Below are 18,932 nucleotides of genomic sequence, written 5' to 3'. Positions count from 1 at the left end.
TGGCTGGATAGATCCAGTTAAATATAACTGTGACTGGGGAGCGAGTAAGCTCCTACATCTCTTGGCTGCAGCGGCACGCAAAGCCATTTTACAAGTCTGGAAGTCCCCACACCCTCCCTCTCGTAGATTATTCTTGGATAAACTACTATTTCTGTTTAGAATGGATTGGATGGAGGCATCCATCCTCAAAGAACGTAGGGTGGAAAAATTCTTTAAAGTTTGGGAAACTTTCATTCCTACATTGCCTCTCCGAATTCAGGACAAAATTAGACATACCTTCCAAAACACAACGTGGTATCTTACCAGACAACTAGCAGACGACCCACCGATCTAATACAATTTCGTGGGACCGCACTGGAAATCTAGCCACTTTCAAGGGCATCTTCAGGAGCATGTGGAGATCCACGGGCATTCCCCTCCCCCCCCCCCTTCTTCCCTTGTCTTTCCTAATACCTTAATGTTATTGTATTACCAAGCTTCAGCAATCGCAAAAGACTTTTCCATGTTGAACTTAACCGATGCAATTGCTCATATTCATAGTATTCTGTTCGTGTATCACCTATGTGCCTTCTTATGCTTCTTACATACCTGTCTACATGTAAGTTCTGGTTATGCTGAAGTCTTGAATAAAAAACAATTTAAAGAGAAGTAAATTACAAAACTATGTAACTTTCTGCAATCAGTTGATTCGATAGAAAAATATTTTCATTGGAGTACCCCTTTAATTAAAAAAAGTTGTTGTTTTTTTGTGTGTGTACACATATATTATATAATTCCTTTTTATACACAAAAATTTACAGAACCTGATAGCATAATGTGTGGACGCTTGGATGCATAATGGAACCCATATACAAGGAAATTCCACTTGGCCTATTTTGCAGTTATTGTTAGGTCAGGCTGCATATTTTTCTATAAAATTTACATTAACACCTTATAGGTTTCCATCCCAGCACATTTTCTGTAGCCCGCAGCTGTATAATCCTTCCATTTAGCTAGGACTTGCCTGCATTTAGCGGCATTACTTTACGAGCTGCTCCCCCTTCCCAATCTCCACCATCACCCATGCACTTTCCTTCCCTGATCCAGAGCACCTATTCACTAGTGGAATGCATTAATGTAGAGCAGGACCCTCTCTGTATACAAATGAGTGATGTGCGGCCGTAACAGGACCAGATGTTTGTTTATGGGGTAGCATGCATTTTATCTGCCAAGAGAGGGCTCAAATGATATAAATCACCTATTGTTAATGAACAGGCAGGTGCTTCTGCTATTGTCCTACATCTAGCGGGCTATTATTAATGCCACATACCTTGATTTCCTTTAGATTGGCCTCTTTACATCACACTTCCTTTTATTTGTACTGACCAATATATAAGAAGAATTTATAAAATTATAATAAATTATCATTATTATTTTTTTTTATATTTTATAATTATTATGATATATATATATATATATATATATATATAAATTATAAAATATGAAAAAATAAAATAATGATAATTTATTATTTTATAATTTTTCCTCTATATATATATATGTGTGTAAAAAAATAATTATATAAAATATAATATTAGTAATAACATATAAAATACAAAAATATAATAATAATGGTAATAATAAATTTTTTTTTATTATATTTACTTTTTTACACAATTATTATTACTATTATATTTTTTTTATATATATATATATATATATATATATATATATATAATATATTATATAAATAATATATTATACATATATATATATATATATATATATATATATATATATATATATATATACAGTATATGGGTTTTTTTTTTATCTTTGCCCTCTTCTGACTTCATTTTTTTCGGCATATTATTTTGCGTTCCCTCTGTGACATTATGGGTTCAGTACACTTCAGTGACTCCTGGAGTGTTCAATATTAGTAATGTGAGTAATATATCTCCTTGGACTGCTGATGCATCAATTCTGCATGTGCCGTCTATTTGTGCTTTTTCTAAATATAGCCAGGCATGTGGGAAAAGCCGCTCTGTATAGGAGAGCTTTAATATACTGAAACACATTTATAAAAAAAAAAAAAATAATAATTATGTGTGTTTTGGGAAAATGAAACTATGTTCTGAGGGATATTTGAATGGACATTGTCACAATAGGTTGCCTTTCTATTGGATTCAGCTGTACGGGATAATAGAAAGCGGGATGGAGTGAAGTACGGATTGCTTTACTGCTTGACTACAGTACTGTACCTTCCAGGATTTTTTTACACAATGTGGAAATGCATTAAAGGAAGTATATCTTAAATACGTTTTCTAACATTTAACTTTGATAGAAGTGGGTGTTACATGCTTAGACCTCCATCGCTAGATCGTCCGGGCAGCCCATAGAGGATAGTGGCGGTCTGCTATCGCCACTCCTATTCCGCGGAGCCACAGCAGCAGATCGCTGCTATATCAGTCGTTTGTCGTTCAACATGTTGAAAGACAAACGACAGCAATGATCAGCCGACATTGTTCATGTCAGCTGATCGTTGCCTTCTATTACACAGGACGATTAACAGCCAATATCGCCTAATACGGACGATAATCGTTCCATGTAATGGGGCCTTAAGTCCACCAGGGTGAGGGCTGTTCTTTCTAGCAGCACAGTACCCTAGGTCATAGCCATGATGTTAATGCGGTACTCAACTAGTTATATAGATTTGTAATTTACTTCTATTTAAAAATCTCAAGTCTTCCAGTACTTATCAGCTGCTGTATGTCCTGCAGGAAATGATGTTTTCTTTTCAGTCTGACACTCTGCTGCCACCTCTGTCCGAGACAGGAACTGTCCATAGCAGGAGAGGTGTTCTATGGGAATTTGCTACTGCTCTGGACAGTTTCTGTCTCGGCCACAGATTTCAGCAGAGAGAACTGTGTCATACTGAAAAGAAAACAACACTTTCTGCAGGACATACATCAGCTGATAAGTACTGGAAGACTTGAGATTTTTTAAACAGAAGTAAATGACAAATCTATATAATTTTTTGACACTAGTTAGTTTGAAAGAAATATATTTTTGCTGGAGTACCCCTTTAATTCCCTGCAGTAATACAAGCTATTTTCCGTATTTTAGAGAATTTCTCTGTACCAATCCGCACGGTAGCCCTATCATCATATCACTCTGTAATTGCCGTCCCAAGTTCCACAATGAGGGCTCCTCTTATTTATGGCACCTCTGGCTCTGTAATATTTGTTGCCGCTATTGTTTCCCGTCTCCAGCAATGACTACTTGTCTAAGCGCTGTCACTTCCCACTAGAGAATCACCTGCTTCTTTTCCCTGACTCAGTCCTTTTCGCTGTCACCACTGACAGGTATTACAGACTCGCTTAATGTCAGACACTGGAATCCCTGGATTTGTTTCTTTTATACGGCTCAGGAATATCATGTTTTTGTAGTTTTTTAAATAATTGATATACAGTATATGAGCTATGTGATTAGCTTCCCTTAGGCACATGGGGGTTCCGTGTAACGTAGTCTCATGTATGTGTATCAGCTTCCAGTCCTTGTCCTCTAAGGATATTGGTGGCCTTCCAATTACAGTTTACCTCCCAGTTGTTTCCCCCAGTGGGATGTGACTTTTGTGTCTTGCCGAGCGAGGAGAAGAGTCCATGAGGTATCGGTAGCGGAGGTAATTAGGGACCGTCCTCCTCTAATGCTCGGCCTTTATTTCTCGACTGCTTCTGGACGCTGTCCCATTAACAAGTAGACTTGTGATTCTTTTATTCTTTGCTAAAATAGTCTCCTAGAGATATGGTTCCGCTTATGTCAGATATCCAGAAAGATTACGCTAACAAGCTTCACAGCGGTGGTTCAGTCCTCTGCTGGAATCCCTCTGTGACAGACCACGAACATGCAGAGGTCAGCAAACTAAAATAACAAATGCAAAGTCCCAAGGAAAGAGTAAGTACCTATTAACGGTGAAATCCCATGTTCTCGGTGACCTTTAGCGACTGCAGCACTTCGTGACTCTGTGAGGAAGCATCATTCCTCATTGCTGTCAGGGCTGCAAGTCACAGTTGCTTTGTAAGATTACGGAAGTTTTTCCAACGTAAGTGCCAGTACCGTCTATCGAACCTCGGATTTTCATATGTTCTTTCATAGAAGACATCAGTGCATTAGACCCTTTATTTAATTCTAGTAGCCCATCTTCTATTATGTCACCCCTTGAACCCCTTAACGACCAGAGCATAAATGTACACCCGTGCGTCGTTAAGGGCGTTCAGAGGGGGGGCGCGTGGCGATCCCGCTGTGAACCGCCGCAATCCCGGGTGTTATATATTAGAGGGCAAGGTAATCGGACCATGCCCGCTAATTAGCCTTTTAAATGCTATTGTTAAAGTTGCTTTTCCCCTTCCTTGGTGTCTAGTGGGGGGATGCCCTCCCCCCCGGTGATGTGATCGTGGAGGAGCAATCCCTGCATTTTCACCGGGCCGGAGTCTGCGCAGTACTGGCGCTGATCCCGGCTCGGCACTCTATTGCTCTCGGCTGCAGCAGCCGAGAGCAATAGAACACTGATCTCATTGATCTATGCAGTATATCTATACTGCATAGATCTCAATGAGAGATAGGTGTAGTGATACTAGAAGTCCTCAAGGGGGAATAACCCTAACCCCAGGGAGACTTCTAGAAAGTGTGTAAAAAAAACAATAAATGTTTTTTTTTATTAATAAAAAATCCCCTCCCCTAATAAAAGTTTGACCCCCTTTTCCCATTTTATACATAAAAATAAAAAAATTAACATGTTTGGTATCGCCACGTGCGTAAGCGCCTAAACTATTAATTTATTTCATTCTTGATCTCGCACGGTAAATAGCATAAGCGCAAAAAAAATTGTGCATTTATGGTGGACATGTGTCTTTTTTCAACCGTATTAACTATGTAACTATGGTCACATCAAATCTGCCCTTACTGCTGCAGTTTCTACTGGGCTCACGTGTTGGCTCCACCTACCGAGGTGGGGCTAAATCAGTATGGATACATAACCCCACCCACCTGATGACTCGCTGTTCCTTCATTGGCAGGAACAGGAAACAGACAGGAAATGTGACATCACAGAAAGTAAAGAAAACACAGGCAGAGCGGTCATGTGACTGAGCCTGAGAACACAATAATGGCTGTAAATAAAAAATGAAAGTATGTATAGAACATACAATACCCACAGAAGTCAAGCGATGCTAGTTTATTGGAAAATCCCGGACAAGCCCTTATAGGCATTATTTCAGGAAGGCTCAGACTGACATTATAGATGCACAATCACTTGACATTGTATTAAAAAACAAAATATGAATCCTATTCTCTATATTGTTTTTATAATCATCTGAAAATTCTAGAAACTATGGGGGAGATTTATCAAACATGGTGTAAAGTGAAACTGGCTCAGTTGCCCCTAGCAACCAATCAGATTCCACCTTTCATTCCTCACAGACTCTTTGGAAAATGAAAGGTGGAATCTGATTGGTTGCTAGGGGCAACTGAGCCAGTTTCACTTTACACCATGTTTGATAAATCTCACTCTATTTTTTTTTTTACATGTAAGTGGTTTTAGTCTGTCTTGTTCGGACATTTTGGCACTCGCACTTTGCGGTCATCCCTTACATTGAGAAGCTCATGAACGGTCTAAGTGACAGAATGTTTGTTAATTCTGCTTATGAACCCGGGTCTATGTAATCAAATCCCACTGCTTATTCTGCCCAGCTGAGATCCCTTCCAGGCCCATCAGCCCTATTACTGTCAGATAGAGATTCTGTAAAATTGGAATCTATGTACATCCTATTCTGTTTCCGAGAGGTCATGTGATCCGTATTTGCCCTGAAGCTATAGCCTTTTTTTATTAATTACAGTGGAAGTTTTGTAGATATAAATTTTTTTCATGCATAGATAATACATGGATTATATTTTACTTATGTATGAAAGAATATGTCTCATTACAAGCTTGGTTTTAATATGGTGTTCCCACAAACCTGTCACAAAAACTAAAAAATCATGTGCCTAATCGCACTGTGTGTGCACAGTCCTATACCAAGTCGCCTTCCCTTGGTCAATCCAACAGTGAAAATAAAGTAATCAGGACACTCATATCTTCAGAAATTTCCTTACTTTACTTTTTTTCTTTTTTTCTTTTTGCTTATGCGATATAACAAATCTTCTTATACAAAAATATAACAAAATAAATCACCACAGTGCGCAGGATTCAGGAGTTTCAGATGTTCATGCCAAGTCTCTGGCCGGCTCCATTCCTCCTCTGAGACTCTCACTCTCTTCAGATAGTATGATGACGACTGAGCGTGCTGCTACGTTTCGGGGTCCGCCCCCTTTTTCAAGCATAGTCCAGTAGTGCACCCTTCACCAATTTATACTAGTAGATCATTTGCATATCATTTACTCTAAAAACAATCAAATATAAAAGTTAGAAGTTATACACTAATAAAGGTGACTACTACACTTTTAATAAAAACTCTTTCTTTCACTATAGTATAAGTCACCATTATTTAAACGTCCTCATAGGCAATATAAGATGGTATATACACCCCACTCACAAAAATACGGCAAAATTACACATCTCGTTTAACCCTTTCGGGTACAAACTTTCTAGCAGGTATATCCAGTATGTCTCTTTCTGCAACAATTTCTTTTTTATCTCCGTTTTGTTCATCCCATGTACTTCCTCCAGTATGAGCCATTTAAGATCATAAACCTTATGATTAAATTCGTGGAAATGACGTGCCACTGACGTTTCCCCGAATTTTTTAGTATCCTCCGATCCCTCGTTTTTCTGTGGTTTTTGTGCATATGTACGTATGGCAGACTTATGCTCATTTAATCTCAGTCTAATTTCTCTCGTAGTCTGCCCTACGTACACACGCCCGCATGGACATCGCAACATGTAGACAACGTTAGTCGTCCTACATGTATACATGCCTTTAATCATGATTTTATTCCCTTTTTGAGGGTGATTAACACGTCAGTGGCACGTCATTTCCACGAATTTAATCATAAGGTTTATGATCTTAAATGGCTCATACTGGAGGAAGTACATGGGATGAACAAAACGGAGATAAAAAAGAAATTGTTGCAGAAAGAGACATACTGGATATACCTGCTAGAAAGTTTGTACCCGAAAGGGTTAAACGAGATGTGTAATTTTGCCGTATTTTTGTGAGTGGGGTGTATATACCATCTTATATTGCCTATGAGGACGTTTAAATAATGGTGACTTATACTATAGTGAAAGAAAGAGTTTTTATTAAAAGTGTAGTAGTCACCTTTATTAGTGTATAACTTCTAACTTTTATATTTGATTGTTTTTAGAGTAAATGATATGCAAATGATCTACTAGTATAAATTGGTGAAGGGTGCACTACTGGACTATGCTTGAAAAAGGGGGCGGACCCCGAAACGTAGCAGCACGCTCAGTCGTCATCATACTATCTGAAGAGAGTGAGAGTCTCAGAGGAGGAATGGAGCCGGCCAGAGACTTGGCATGAACATCTGAAACTCCTGAATCCTGCGCACTGTGGTGATTTATTTTGTTATATTTTTGTATAAGAAGATTTGTTATATCGCATAAGCAAAAAGAAAAAAAGAAAAAAAGTAAAGTAAGGAAATTTCTGAAGATATGAGTGTCCTGATTACTTTATTCCCACAAACCTGTCCACATAAGTGTGAGTGTTATCCAAATATAAATGATAACTTTTATCCAGATATAAATGATGAACATTTTTTGCTAATGTTACCCAGCCTTCTTAGTGTCGGCAGCCTTTTGCTTGCTTAGGTAGGCAATGGACATGACCCTGAATGTACGTGCTCACTTTTAGCTATAGGTTTCTAACTGGCTGGGTTATCTCTTTTTGGAGATGTGTTGTTCCCTGCTAGTTTTCCTACTCTGATTCGTTGTTTGCGATGTGCTGCTCCTTTGTTCTTGTGGGACATGTTCTCTCCTCAGAACCCTTGGGCAGTAAATTTGCAGAATGCTTTGGGCTGCGAGGACATGCTGCCCCATGTACCTGCTTAATGTGTAGCACTAACTTTTGTGTCAGTCTCCACAGGAGGTAATGGTCCTATTAGATTGGCCGTTAAATAATGTAAATGACAATGCTAGATCAGTGTTCATTTACTGAGCCTAATAAAGGGCTCGATTATCGTTTACCAAGAGCTGCATGGACATCGTTAGCAATGTCCGTGCAGCCCTTGCCCTAAACTGTTATACATTACCTCTCCACGCAACAGGATTCTCCTGTTCTCCGCTTCCTCCCCGGAGCTGCGGCTGTAGCTTCAGAGCTAACAGGCCATTTAGCCACTGTCCAGGTCCAGCCGCAGCGTCGGGAAGGAAGCAGAGAGCAGGAGAAGCCCGGGAGTGTGGAGAGGTAATGTATAACAGTTTATTCAATTGTTAGCCGCCAGCCTTGCATCGCTATTACATGTAGCGATGTGTGGTCGGCAGCCAATTATTTTAGGTCCGGACCTAAAGACACAATCAGCCGATGACATGATCATTGGCTGATCATTGTCTCTATTACATGGAGCGATAAACGGCCAATTCGGCCAACCATCATTTTGTGAAATAGGGCCCTAAGAGTTGCTGGGCACAGAACAGAAGTACTGTCTTGGTGTACTTCTCTTCCCTCTCCCAATCTTTAACAGCAGTTGAATACTAGATAGGAGTAAGAAGGGACCCTCCTCTGCAGGCTTGGACTGACCCACAATGGAACAGTTGACTTTTTTCCCCAGTGGCTGATTTAGGGCCCTAGTACACTGAAAATCGTTAAATCGTTCGAATTTAAACGATAATCGTTCTGTGTAATTGCAGGCAACAATCGAAAAATTGTTCGTATGCCGTTGATTGTTGATTTAGATCTGAATCTAAAATTATCGTTTATTGTTCATTAATCATTCGCTGTAATTCCACATTCGTTCGCTCAAGTTCCGCATTTTTTCACTAATCGTTCAGTGTAATTGCACATTGTCCATTGTTTTGCTGGGATCAAAAGGAATAACAATCGTAGTAACGATCGTAACTAACGACCATCGTATTGTGTAATATGGTGAACGATTTCAGGTTAACGATAAACAATCTCTTTTGCTATTGTTAGTCGTTAATTCTTAAAAATCTTTCCGTGCTTGTAATAGGGCCCTTAGAGTGGGCTTCCTCTTGCACAGTCTTTCACTGTGTTTTTGTGGCTGACTAGTGTGCAAGCGTGTGTGTATATGTATATATATATATATATATATATATATATATATATATATATATGACTCACCGGCCACTTTATTAGGTACACCTGTCCAACTGCACGTTACCACTTAATTTCTAATCAGCCAATCACATTGCGGCAACTCAGTGCATTTAGGCATGTAGACATGGTCAAGACAATCTCCTGCAGTTCAAACCGAGCATCAGTATGGGGAGGAAAGGTGATTTGAGGCCTTTGAACGTGGCATGGTTGTTGGTGCCAGAAGGGCTGGTCTGAGTATTTCAGAAACTGCTGATCTACTGGGATTTTCACGCACAACCATCTCTAGGGTTTACAGAGAATAGTCCGAAAAAGAAAAAACATCCAGTGAGCGGCAGTTCTGTGGGCGGAAATGCCTTGTTGATGCCAGAGGTCAGAGAAGAATGGGCAGACTGGTTCCAGCTGATAGAAAGGCAACAGTGACTCAAATATCCAACCGTTACAACCAAGGTGGGCAGAAGAGCATCTCTGAACGCACAGTACGTCCAACTTTGAGGCAGATGGGCTACAGCAGCAGAAGACCACACCAGGTGCCACTCCGCTCAGCTAAGAACAGGAAACTGAGGCTACAATTTGCACAAGCTCATCGAAATTGGACAGTAGAAGATTGGAAAAACGTTGCCTAGTCTGATGAGTCTCGATTTTTGCTGCGACATTTGGATGGTAGGGTCAGAATTTGGCCTCAACATGAAAGCATGGATCCATCCTGCCTTGTATCAACGGTTCAGGCTGGTGGTGGTGGTGTCATGGTGTGGGGAATATTTTCTTGACACTCTTTGGGCCCCTGGGTACCAATTGAGCATCATTGCAACGCAACAGCCTACCTGAGTATTGTTGCTGACCATGTCCATCCCTTTATGACCACAATGTACCCAACATCTGATGGCTACTTTCAGCAGGATAATGCGCCATGTCATAAAGCTAGAATCATCTCAGACTGGTTTCTTGAACATGACAATGAGTTCACTGTACTCCAATGGCCTCCACAGTCACCAGATCTCAATCCAATAGAGCATCTTTGGGATGTGGTGGAACGGGAGATTCGCATCATGGATGTGCAGCCGACAAATCTGAGGCAACTGTGTGATGCCATCATGTCAATATGGACCAAAATCTCTGAGGAAGCTTCCAGCACCTTGTTGTATCTATGCCACGAAGAATTGAGGCAGTTCTAAAGGCAAAAGGGGGTCCAACCCGTTACTAGCATGGTGTACCTAATAAAGTGGCCGGTGAGTGTGTGTGTGTATATATATATATATATATATATATATATATATATATATATATATATATATATATATATAGATATAGATAGAGAGATAGATAGATATAGATATAGCATATATATATATATATATATATATATATATATACATATGTAGAGAGAGAGAGTGATAGTCAATGATTTGTTTTCATGTTGTTCATATAGTCAAAAATTGTGGGAAATGAAAACTTATGCATCAAACAAGTGACATTTATTCAGTGTCTAAAGTATACACCGTTAACTACACAGTAGTATGCACCATCAGGTGCCATGCTGTACCAAGCAACAATATTTGAGTCCAACACAGGGTTGTAAATGCTGAGCAGCTATAGTACAAGAGCAACAGGTCCCTTATTGCATTTCATCGAATTAGCATCTATGTATCCTTATGCCATATATGTATGCAAAGTAGAGGTTACCGTGAATCAGTCGTTCTTTGCTGCACGCTCTTTACCCTTAGTGGACTGTTCACACTCCTTTTGCTCGCTCAATGCGTTTCCTGCACTTTGCATTCATCAGGAGTGGTGGATAAAGTAGTGATCATACATCTCTGCAGGCTTCTGATAACGGCTGTAGTGTGCAAGGGCCAAGATGTCAAGTCATCATGCCAATTGTGTTCTGTGTCATTGTAATGGTAGGTCCATCTTCTTTCTTCCTGGGTACCCTGCTAAACTTGCAGGGACACTAGCCATACTGTCCATACCCTTTCGCTTCAAACGTCTTCTTTACCCAAGTATGTATTTGCAGCAGTGGCACCTGGGGACCTTTACATGCTGAACCTTTCCGTGAAGATCCTACAGAGAAGGTATCAATGATATTCAGTGATGTAACTAGAAATGGCTGGGCCGCATAGCAAACTTGTGATTAGGCCCCCTCCCGACTGACTTAACTTGTTCTTATGATGACAGTTTAGGGGGCCCAGTGTATTGTTGGAGAAGGCCAAGGGGCCTTCTGATGCAGTGGGCCCCATAGCAGCTGCTATGGCTGCTACAGTGGAAGTTACACCTCTGATGGTATTGCCTTACTGTATGCATTGTGCCCAGTCTACAATCTCTCCCTTTAAAGTAACAAATCTTATAATTTCTAATATTCTATTCTAATAATTTCCCCTGGCTGTTATGTGGCTGGCTCGGGGGTATAAACACTGAACAGAGATAGTCTGGGAGATCTAGTCTCCCAAGAGTGAATGCAGTCATGCAGTGTCAGACTGGGATATCTGAAGCCCACCAGACGAAATGATCCTGGGGGCCCACCAATGAAGAACCAAAGAGAAACAACATGTCAGTTAGTGTTTGTGCAGGTTCTAAAGCTGGGGGCCCACCCGAGGATTTGCCAGTCCTCTGGTGGGCCAGTCCGGCACTGCAGTCGTGTAAAGGCCACTGTGTTATATACAGTCGGGGAGGGGGGGATTTATGCCTAATAAACTGTATATTCACACCCATCATCTCATATACAGGGCCCAGAGAGGTCAACGTCATGGTCCCTTTAGCCCTACACACTAGGTTTTGAAGTCATGGGTGTCCTATTGGTAAACATTGGTGATGTGAGCCAGGATATACTAGGCACTTTGATCAAACGTTACATTTCATGAATAATAATAATATTTTATTTATATATTTTTATAATTTTATTGAAGCACCACACACAAGTTTTCAGAATCCCTTCTTTCCAAATTCTTTTTGCCTTTCCTACAATTCTTCTTTAAGAAGTTTTACCTTGGATTTCTGCCTTGGAATGGTGATATTTACCTTTTGTTCAAGGTGAACGCTGAAAGTGAGACACATTGTGAAGAGGGAATCATACTCTTCACCTTACACGTAGTACTAATAAGCTGCGCTGTAAAGTTGTTTGTCACTGTATAACTGGGTTGTTGTCATGTGTATCCCCAGAGAGCTGGTTAGACTATATACTGCTATGCTCTATGGCTGGGCTATGGCTGGATGTCTATAATGCTATTTAGTTCAGTATATTAAAATACTCTTGTAATTGCAGAGATAAGTAGCAAAATGATGAACTCTACTGAAATATTAAACATAACCAAACTTCAGTGGATATTGACTAAAAAAAATATAACCTTTAGCAGTTAATCTATAAAAATATTAATTTGGCTTTTTCTGAATGATTTATAATTCTGGGATTGTTGCCCTGTTTATGAAGTAAAAAATCGTAATGAAGAATCTGTTAAAGGAGAACCCCGGGGAAATGTAAAAATCCAGGGCTAGAAGGGAGTGGGGGGACATAAAAAAAGAATCTATACTTACCTGTCCTTGTTCCTCCGCAGCACTGCATCATCAGGTCTTTGACCGCCGCTGGCCTCCTGCAGCTCACGCTCCTGCTTTGTTATTTCCTGGCTGAGAAATGACCGCTCAGCCAATCAGTGAATGGGGCGGGACATCACTGCAGTCACTTACTGGTTGAGCAGGTACTTCCTGCCGGGATGTGACAATACAGGAAGGCAAGAGAAACTGAAGCCTGGCAGTGGTCAGGAAGTTGGTGACACTACACTGCGGGGACACAGGGACGGATAAGTATTCTTTATCATGTTCCCCTTGACCCCTACCGACCGTGGATTTTTAGGTTTGGTCAGAGTTCCCCTTTAATGGGTAAGGTGTAGTTGTAACAAGAGTGAAAATAACTAGTTTTATCCTGTTATGGAGTTAGGTATGAACAATAGGAATTATGAACAAAAGTACATGGGCTCCTACTTACAGAAATCTTAGATCATCATATCTAAATTCATAGTTATTTACTCCTTAAAGACCCATGATTTACCTGTACGTCATGGTGTCCCTAAAGGGTACAGAGAGTGATCACAGCATGAGCCTCTCTGTTCCACACAGCTCACAGCCGGGGACCGCCGCTATTAGCTGGTGCGGCCCGATTAGCTGCATCGGCTAATTAATAATTAAATGCCTTCAATGGTATATTGGGGACATCGGCATTCCTGTGATTCGACACTATGGCGCTGGTCCTGGCTCTGCAATGCTAGAGGCTGCCTTCAGCAGGCCCTAGTAATCAAACCCAAATAACATAGATCAATGCAGTACATATGTACATTGCATTGTTCATAGACTTCCACTGGGAGGACTACAAACAAGTGTTTTAAAAATAAAAATAAGTTTTTTCATAAATAAAAAATCCCTTTCCATAAAATGCAGATGGTCACATGAGATCCAGAAAAAATTGAATAAATATACGCAGGCAAGATTCTGATAAAAAGATTGTGATTAAAAAAAACAAAAAAAAACGCCTCAAATAGCCCCATAGACCAAAAAATAAAAGCTTTTATAAGGATCAGAATAGAGCAATTTTAAACATATTTATTTAGTTTGAAGAAAAAAAAAAATTAAAAGCAGTAAAATAAATATAAAGTTCTATAAGTTGCCTATTGTAATTGTACTGACTGAGGAACATAGATAACATGTCAGTTTTACCATAGGGCGAACGGTGTAAAGACAAACACCCCCGACCATCACCACCACCATCAGGAGGGGAAAACAAAAGTGCAAACATGAAATTTGTCTTGATCCTAATATATATAAATATATATGTGTGTGTATATATATATATATTATGGAGCAACAAAAACAGGCACAAGAGAGACTCTAAACAATTTTAGGCAGAAGATGGTTGTATTGTTATGGCTGGTCGGTATATACCATTATAGGCTGGGTTTAAACACAGTATAACACCGGCCGTTCTGTGACATGGCCGTGTCACAAAATGGCCGGCGTCAGTGAAGTTCATCCCAGCTGGTATTGCAGTACCGGCCGGATGAACTTAATTTCTTTAGAATTGGGATGCGGGCACATTCCGATGTACCCGTATTCCAATTACCCATAGTCGACAATGTAAAGTGTGTCCGGAGCCGAACTTTACAATGTCTGCTCTGTCTTGTGCGGCCGCTTTTTATTGAGTAGCAGTTCACAAAAATGACATGTCAGTTTTTTCTGCGGCTGCAAGGAATCCTGGCCAGAGTTGGATTCCATTGAAATAAATGTAATTGCCGATTTCATTGCAACTTCGGCCATTGTTTAATAAAATTATATGTAGTGTGAGCCATATACTGTATACTCTGCATGTGCAAATACTGTGTCTGTAATACTTATAAATAATCTTTTATAACTCTCGCCATCCACTTTCCACAAAGGTCACTTCAGACGTAATTGGCTCATCCTCTGTTTTTTTGGGTTTTTCAGGACAATTTGAGTGTTGTATTTTTTTCCCTGTTCTTCAAGATTTTATAAAAAAAATTAAAAAAAATAGTTCTCCAGGGTAAGAGAGTGAATAAGCAGGACTTATTTCTTCCAGGCACAAATGATTATAATACCCCAAGCCCGCCATTGCAGGTCACGGAGATTTCATGCTTAGTGATTAGAAGTGTGCGCCGTACATTTAGACGGCTGAGAATACGTATTACATAGACAATGCCCGGTCTATACACGATATAGATTGTGATGTGTACGATTTTTTTGTTTGTTTTTGTTTTGCTGTATGTGACTTGAGATCTTGAATTATTGATGATCCCTTCTTGTATTGTTGAGAACATATTCATCAGGCAGTCGCCGTCTGTTACTTTGTTACTCCTGTACAATCTGTGGGATTGAGAGGTTTTATTAATGTGTTTTTGAAAGCACAGATTGTATATGAGATATTTAGCGTAAGATAAATGGCCGCCATAGCCAGTTAGCGGTTATAATTGCCCTTTCATTCTGCGTATCATAAACTATATGCCTTCACTTTGAGAACTCGCCCACACAGACAGTGCTACATGGTCACAATCTTTGTAATACATCAATTTCCCATAGTAGCCATGGAGTTCAGTCATTATCTTATCACTGCGAATACTGGTAGCAAGTGGGTTCTTCAGAGATTACCAACATTTATTTCCCCTGGGAGAGCAGTTTTTTGTGGATTAGGAATAAATAATAAAAAAAAGAAATATATATATATATATATATTTATTTATTTATACATACATTCACACAGCCAAAGGGAATTTGGTGCCATTGTCATATGTTTGGTGGGGGTCCCAGAGATTGAATCCTGGCTGTTATGGTAAACTCTAGCAATTCGACTTTAGAAATGTTGATATATAGCAGGTGCAGCACTCAAGTGTGATCTAGGGAGTGGGTGCCAGCGATTTCCACTGTGAAACCAACCATGGAAACTTGTAATATAATCGGTATATCACTGCAGCACTCCGGATATGATATATATACAGATATATTCATTCCGCAGCCCTATATAATTACAGATTTCGTGTCTTTCTTATTTTATAATAATGGCTGTTTCTGATTTGCTATGTAGATAGATAGATATTTTTTTTTATTTTATTATTATGTTGGCTTAACATTATGTGAATAGAGAACAATAATTGGCCTGGTCATGGAGGTTTTCTTGGATTTCTGGAAACAGGTATTATTTAGAATGTGTGATTGCAATCCATACCGTGTAAGGCTATGTTCACACAATGTTTTTTTTGTTTTTTTTTTGTCAAAAAATACGGTCATACCTACATCTTAATAATGGTCATTATGGCCATAATTATCAAAATACAGCCGTATTTTTACCTTAAAAAAGGGACAGTACATAGCCTAAACCACCCATTGATCTGAATGCTCGGGGAATAAATCCTGTGATTTGTGTTGATTGTGTGTTTCCTTCTTTGCAGGTAGCCTACTTGAAGATATGAGGAGCTAATCTCTACCACCTTGTGCTTCTTGTAATTGGACGCTGCTCCTCACCTAGTAACAACAAATGTGAATGGATCTAAATGAGCGAGAAGACAAAAGTCACTTGTCACCTAATGTGAAATACAGATGAGGGTCGGCCATCTCCGGCACGTGCATTGGGCAGATAAATGTATATTTTGGCCACCCTTTTAATAAGGAATATAATTCCTCTGGGATCCCATTATTCAGTTCGCAAGTGTTGCCAGGTCCATCGTGAGACAGTGCTCACATACAGCAGTGTTGTGTCTTTTTAAGATGGTTCTTTTTATCCAGTAAAGAACATTTTTATTCTTGGAATAATTCATAGCTGAAGCTCTCATATCTCTTTATTTGTCCCGTCTGCCTGTCAATGATTCATCTATGGTATTCTCCAGAGAAAAAAACATTATATAATCAACATGTTATTGGATGTGACAATTACTGTGCTATGTTTTCTACAACTAACATGATCTGGGTTGATCATAGGAAACATTATTATTATTATTATTACTATTTTTTTATTATTATTATTATAGTCATTTTTTAAGGTTTTATTTAGATTTCACATAAAACAACAAAGTCAAAAGTTGAGCTAAATATAGTTAAAGGACAACTACCACGGGACCCCCCCCCCCCCAAAAAAAAAAAGAAACAGACGCCATACTCACCATCCCTCCGGTGACGATCGCCACTCGATTTGCCCGCCGTCCACCTCACCATCACCTCCGCCCGCCGTCCAGCGATGTCTCTCACTTCCGGGTCCATGGGAGAGAAAAGACTGCCTTTTCATTGGCTGGAGCGCATCACATGGGGGGGTGGCCAGACCGGTTATTTAACCACATTACAAAGTTATATAACTTTGTAATGTGTGTTAAAAAACAAAGAAAAATTTGCATGGGTTTTGTCCTTTAACATAATGTTATGTAGTTGTCATAAAGAAAGCCAGTTAAAGGGAACATGTCATCAGAATATATTTTTTTAGGAATTTTTGGTGACATTTTTTTAATTTCTAATTTTTCTATAAATTATTATAAAATAATATCGAAATCTTGCAGTTTTCATTCTAACCACTATGGCTAAAACTAAGCTGAGACTTCCTGTTGTGTCTGTTTTGATAAGAGGAGGCTGCTGTAAAGGGATCTGTACAGCATTACAGCGTCATAGGACACCAGTAAGTAGAAGACAATACAAGACAATAGCTGCTCCCTGTTGAATGACCTTCAAAGAGCATGCTCAATAATGATTCACATTTATATCAAGGGGACAGAGTCTGCCTGTTAACGTCTACGTCCATGAGTCTTGCTGTAAAGCATGTCACTAAATGCTGTTAAGGACAGCCCAGCCAAGATGGCATCCATTATAACAATGTACAAAAAGTAAAATAAAAAAAATTTAAAGTCAGAAAATATAAACAGATTTGAATAAAAGAACAACTTTTACTATCTGACTAATCAGCAAAAGAAAATTTAGTTGACACATTCCCTTTAACAGCTGCATGAGGCAACATAGCAACGGGCAACTAGAGGGAATAAAGATAACATAGTCCATTGTATTGAATTGAAACTGTACACCTTAAAGCGTAACTGTCATTTCAGGGTCATTTTTTTTAAAACATTAAATATCAACAGTTCAAGCGATTTTAAGAAACTCTGTAATAGGTTTTATAAACCAAAAGAGTTTCCTTCTGGACTGAAAAAGCAATCTCCCAGCCTCCCCCCTCACATCAGATGAAGCAGGATTTCTGTGTCCATTATGTGGCTATGGAGAGGGGAGGGGCTGTTAGGAGTGACTGAGCACGGAGCAGTCCTGCACAGCACAACACCCTGCAATCTTCTCTCAGTAAGTTCATAGATAAGCACTGACCTTTCTGACACCTGAATTTAGCGTTTTAGGTGCCCAGAGAGTCTACAAACAGCTGACCTTCATGTCACCTCTTCCTGCTCCCTCATCTCCCTCGGCCCCTCCCCCCTTCATAGGCTTACAATGGAGAGAGCAGAGCCCGTCTTCACTGGCTTCTCTGTAATGAAGATGTGTTTGCCTGATAATGCACAGATAAGAAGTCAGGGGGGGGAGGCTGGGAAATTGCCTCGATATGAGTCCACCTTATCATGGTGAGGCAGTTTACGCTGTTTGCAAATAGTAACCAAGAGACTCATTATTTTTGTGGGAATTTTTTGGGCAGTTGGGGGGGCTGCTTTTAATTATTTTCATGTCTATGGTGGGTCTGTATCTTGCTGTTGCGGTGAGCTTTTGCATTTTTCTGTGTTTTTGTGTGTTTGCAATTTCAGCCATGGCAACGTGCTCCTGCCTAGTGTGAACAGTGTTCTAGGAGAGCTGACCAATTTTTTCCTTTTTTTTTCTAGGTTCTTAAAAAAAATTTAGCTATGCTTTAAAGCGGCACTATCAGCAGGTTCTGCCGAGAGAACCTGCTGATATGCCGCAGTAGCCCTTTACCTCATAAGTTGATCGCCATAATAACCGCTCCTGTTCACCTCTTCAGTCATCTTAAAATCGATAATTGCCCCTCTGCAAGTTCAAGGCTGAGGAGCATTTGGGGCGTCGACTTTCTTCGGGAGCATCGCTGTGTGCCGCCTAGTCTGCTCCCATCTGTCCCGCCCCCCTTCTCCTGCGCCCCCTCCCGTCCAGCTCCCTCATGCAGCCTCCTCCCGTCTCGCCCAGCCCGCCACGCAC

General features: G+C 39.9%; 1 protein-coding gene across 1 annotated transcript in view; it reads left to right on the top strand.

Moving 5' to 3' along the window:
- Positions 1-17,897, top strand: part of UBE3D (ubiquitin protein ligase E3D) — a 103,116-nt gene extending 85,219 nt beyond the window's left edge. Inside the window, exon 10 of the mRNA XM_069973512.1 lies at positions 16,202-17,897. Coding sequence (XP_069829613.1) covers positions 16,202-16,222 — 21 coding nt within the window. The 3' untranslated portion in view covers positions 16,223-17,897. The remainder of the gene's footprint in view (positions 1-16,201) is intronic.
- Positions 17,898-18,932: the final 1,035 nt, after the last annotated feature.

The sequence above is a fragment of the Dendropsophus ebraccatus genome, chromosome 6 (genome assembly GCF_027789765.1).
Source record: "Dendropsophus ebraccatus isolate aDenEbr1 chromosome 6, aDenEbr1.pat, whole genome shotgun sequence".
NCBI classification, from domain to species: Eukaryota; Metazoa; Chordata; class Amphibia; order Anura; family Hylidae; genus Dendropsophus; species Dendropsophus ebraccatus.
The sequence above is the reverse complement of the archived record's forward strand: the minus strand, read 5'-3'. Positions and strand labels throughout refer to the sequence as shown.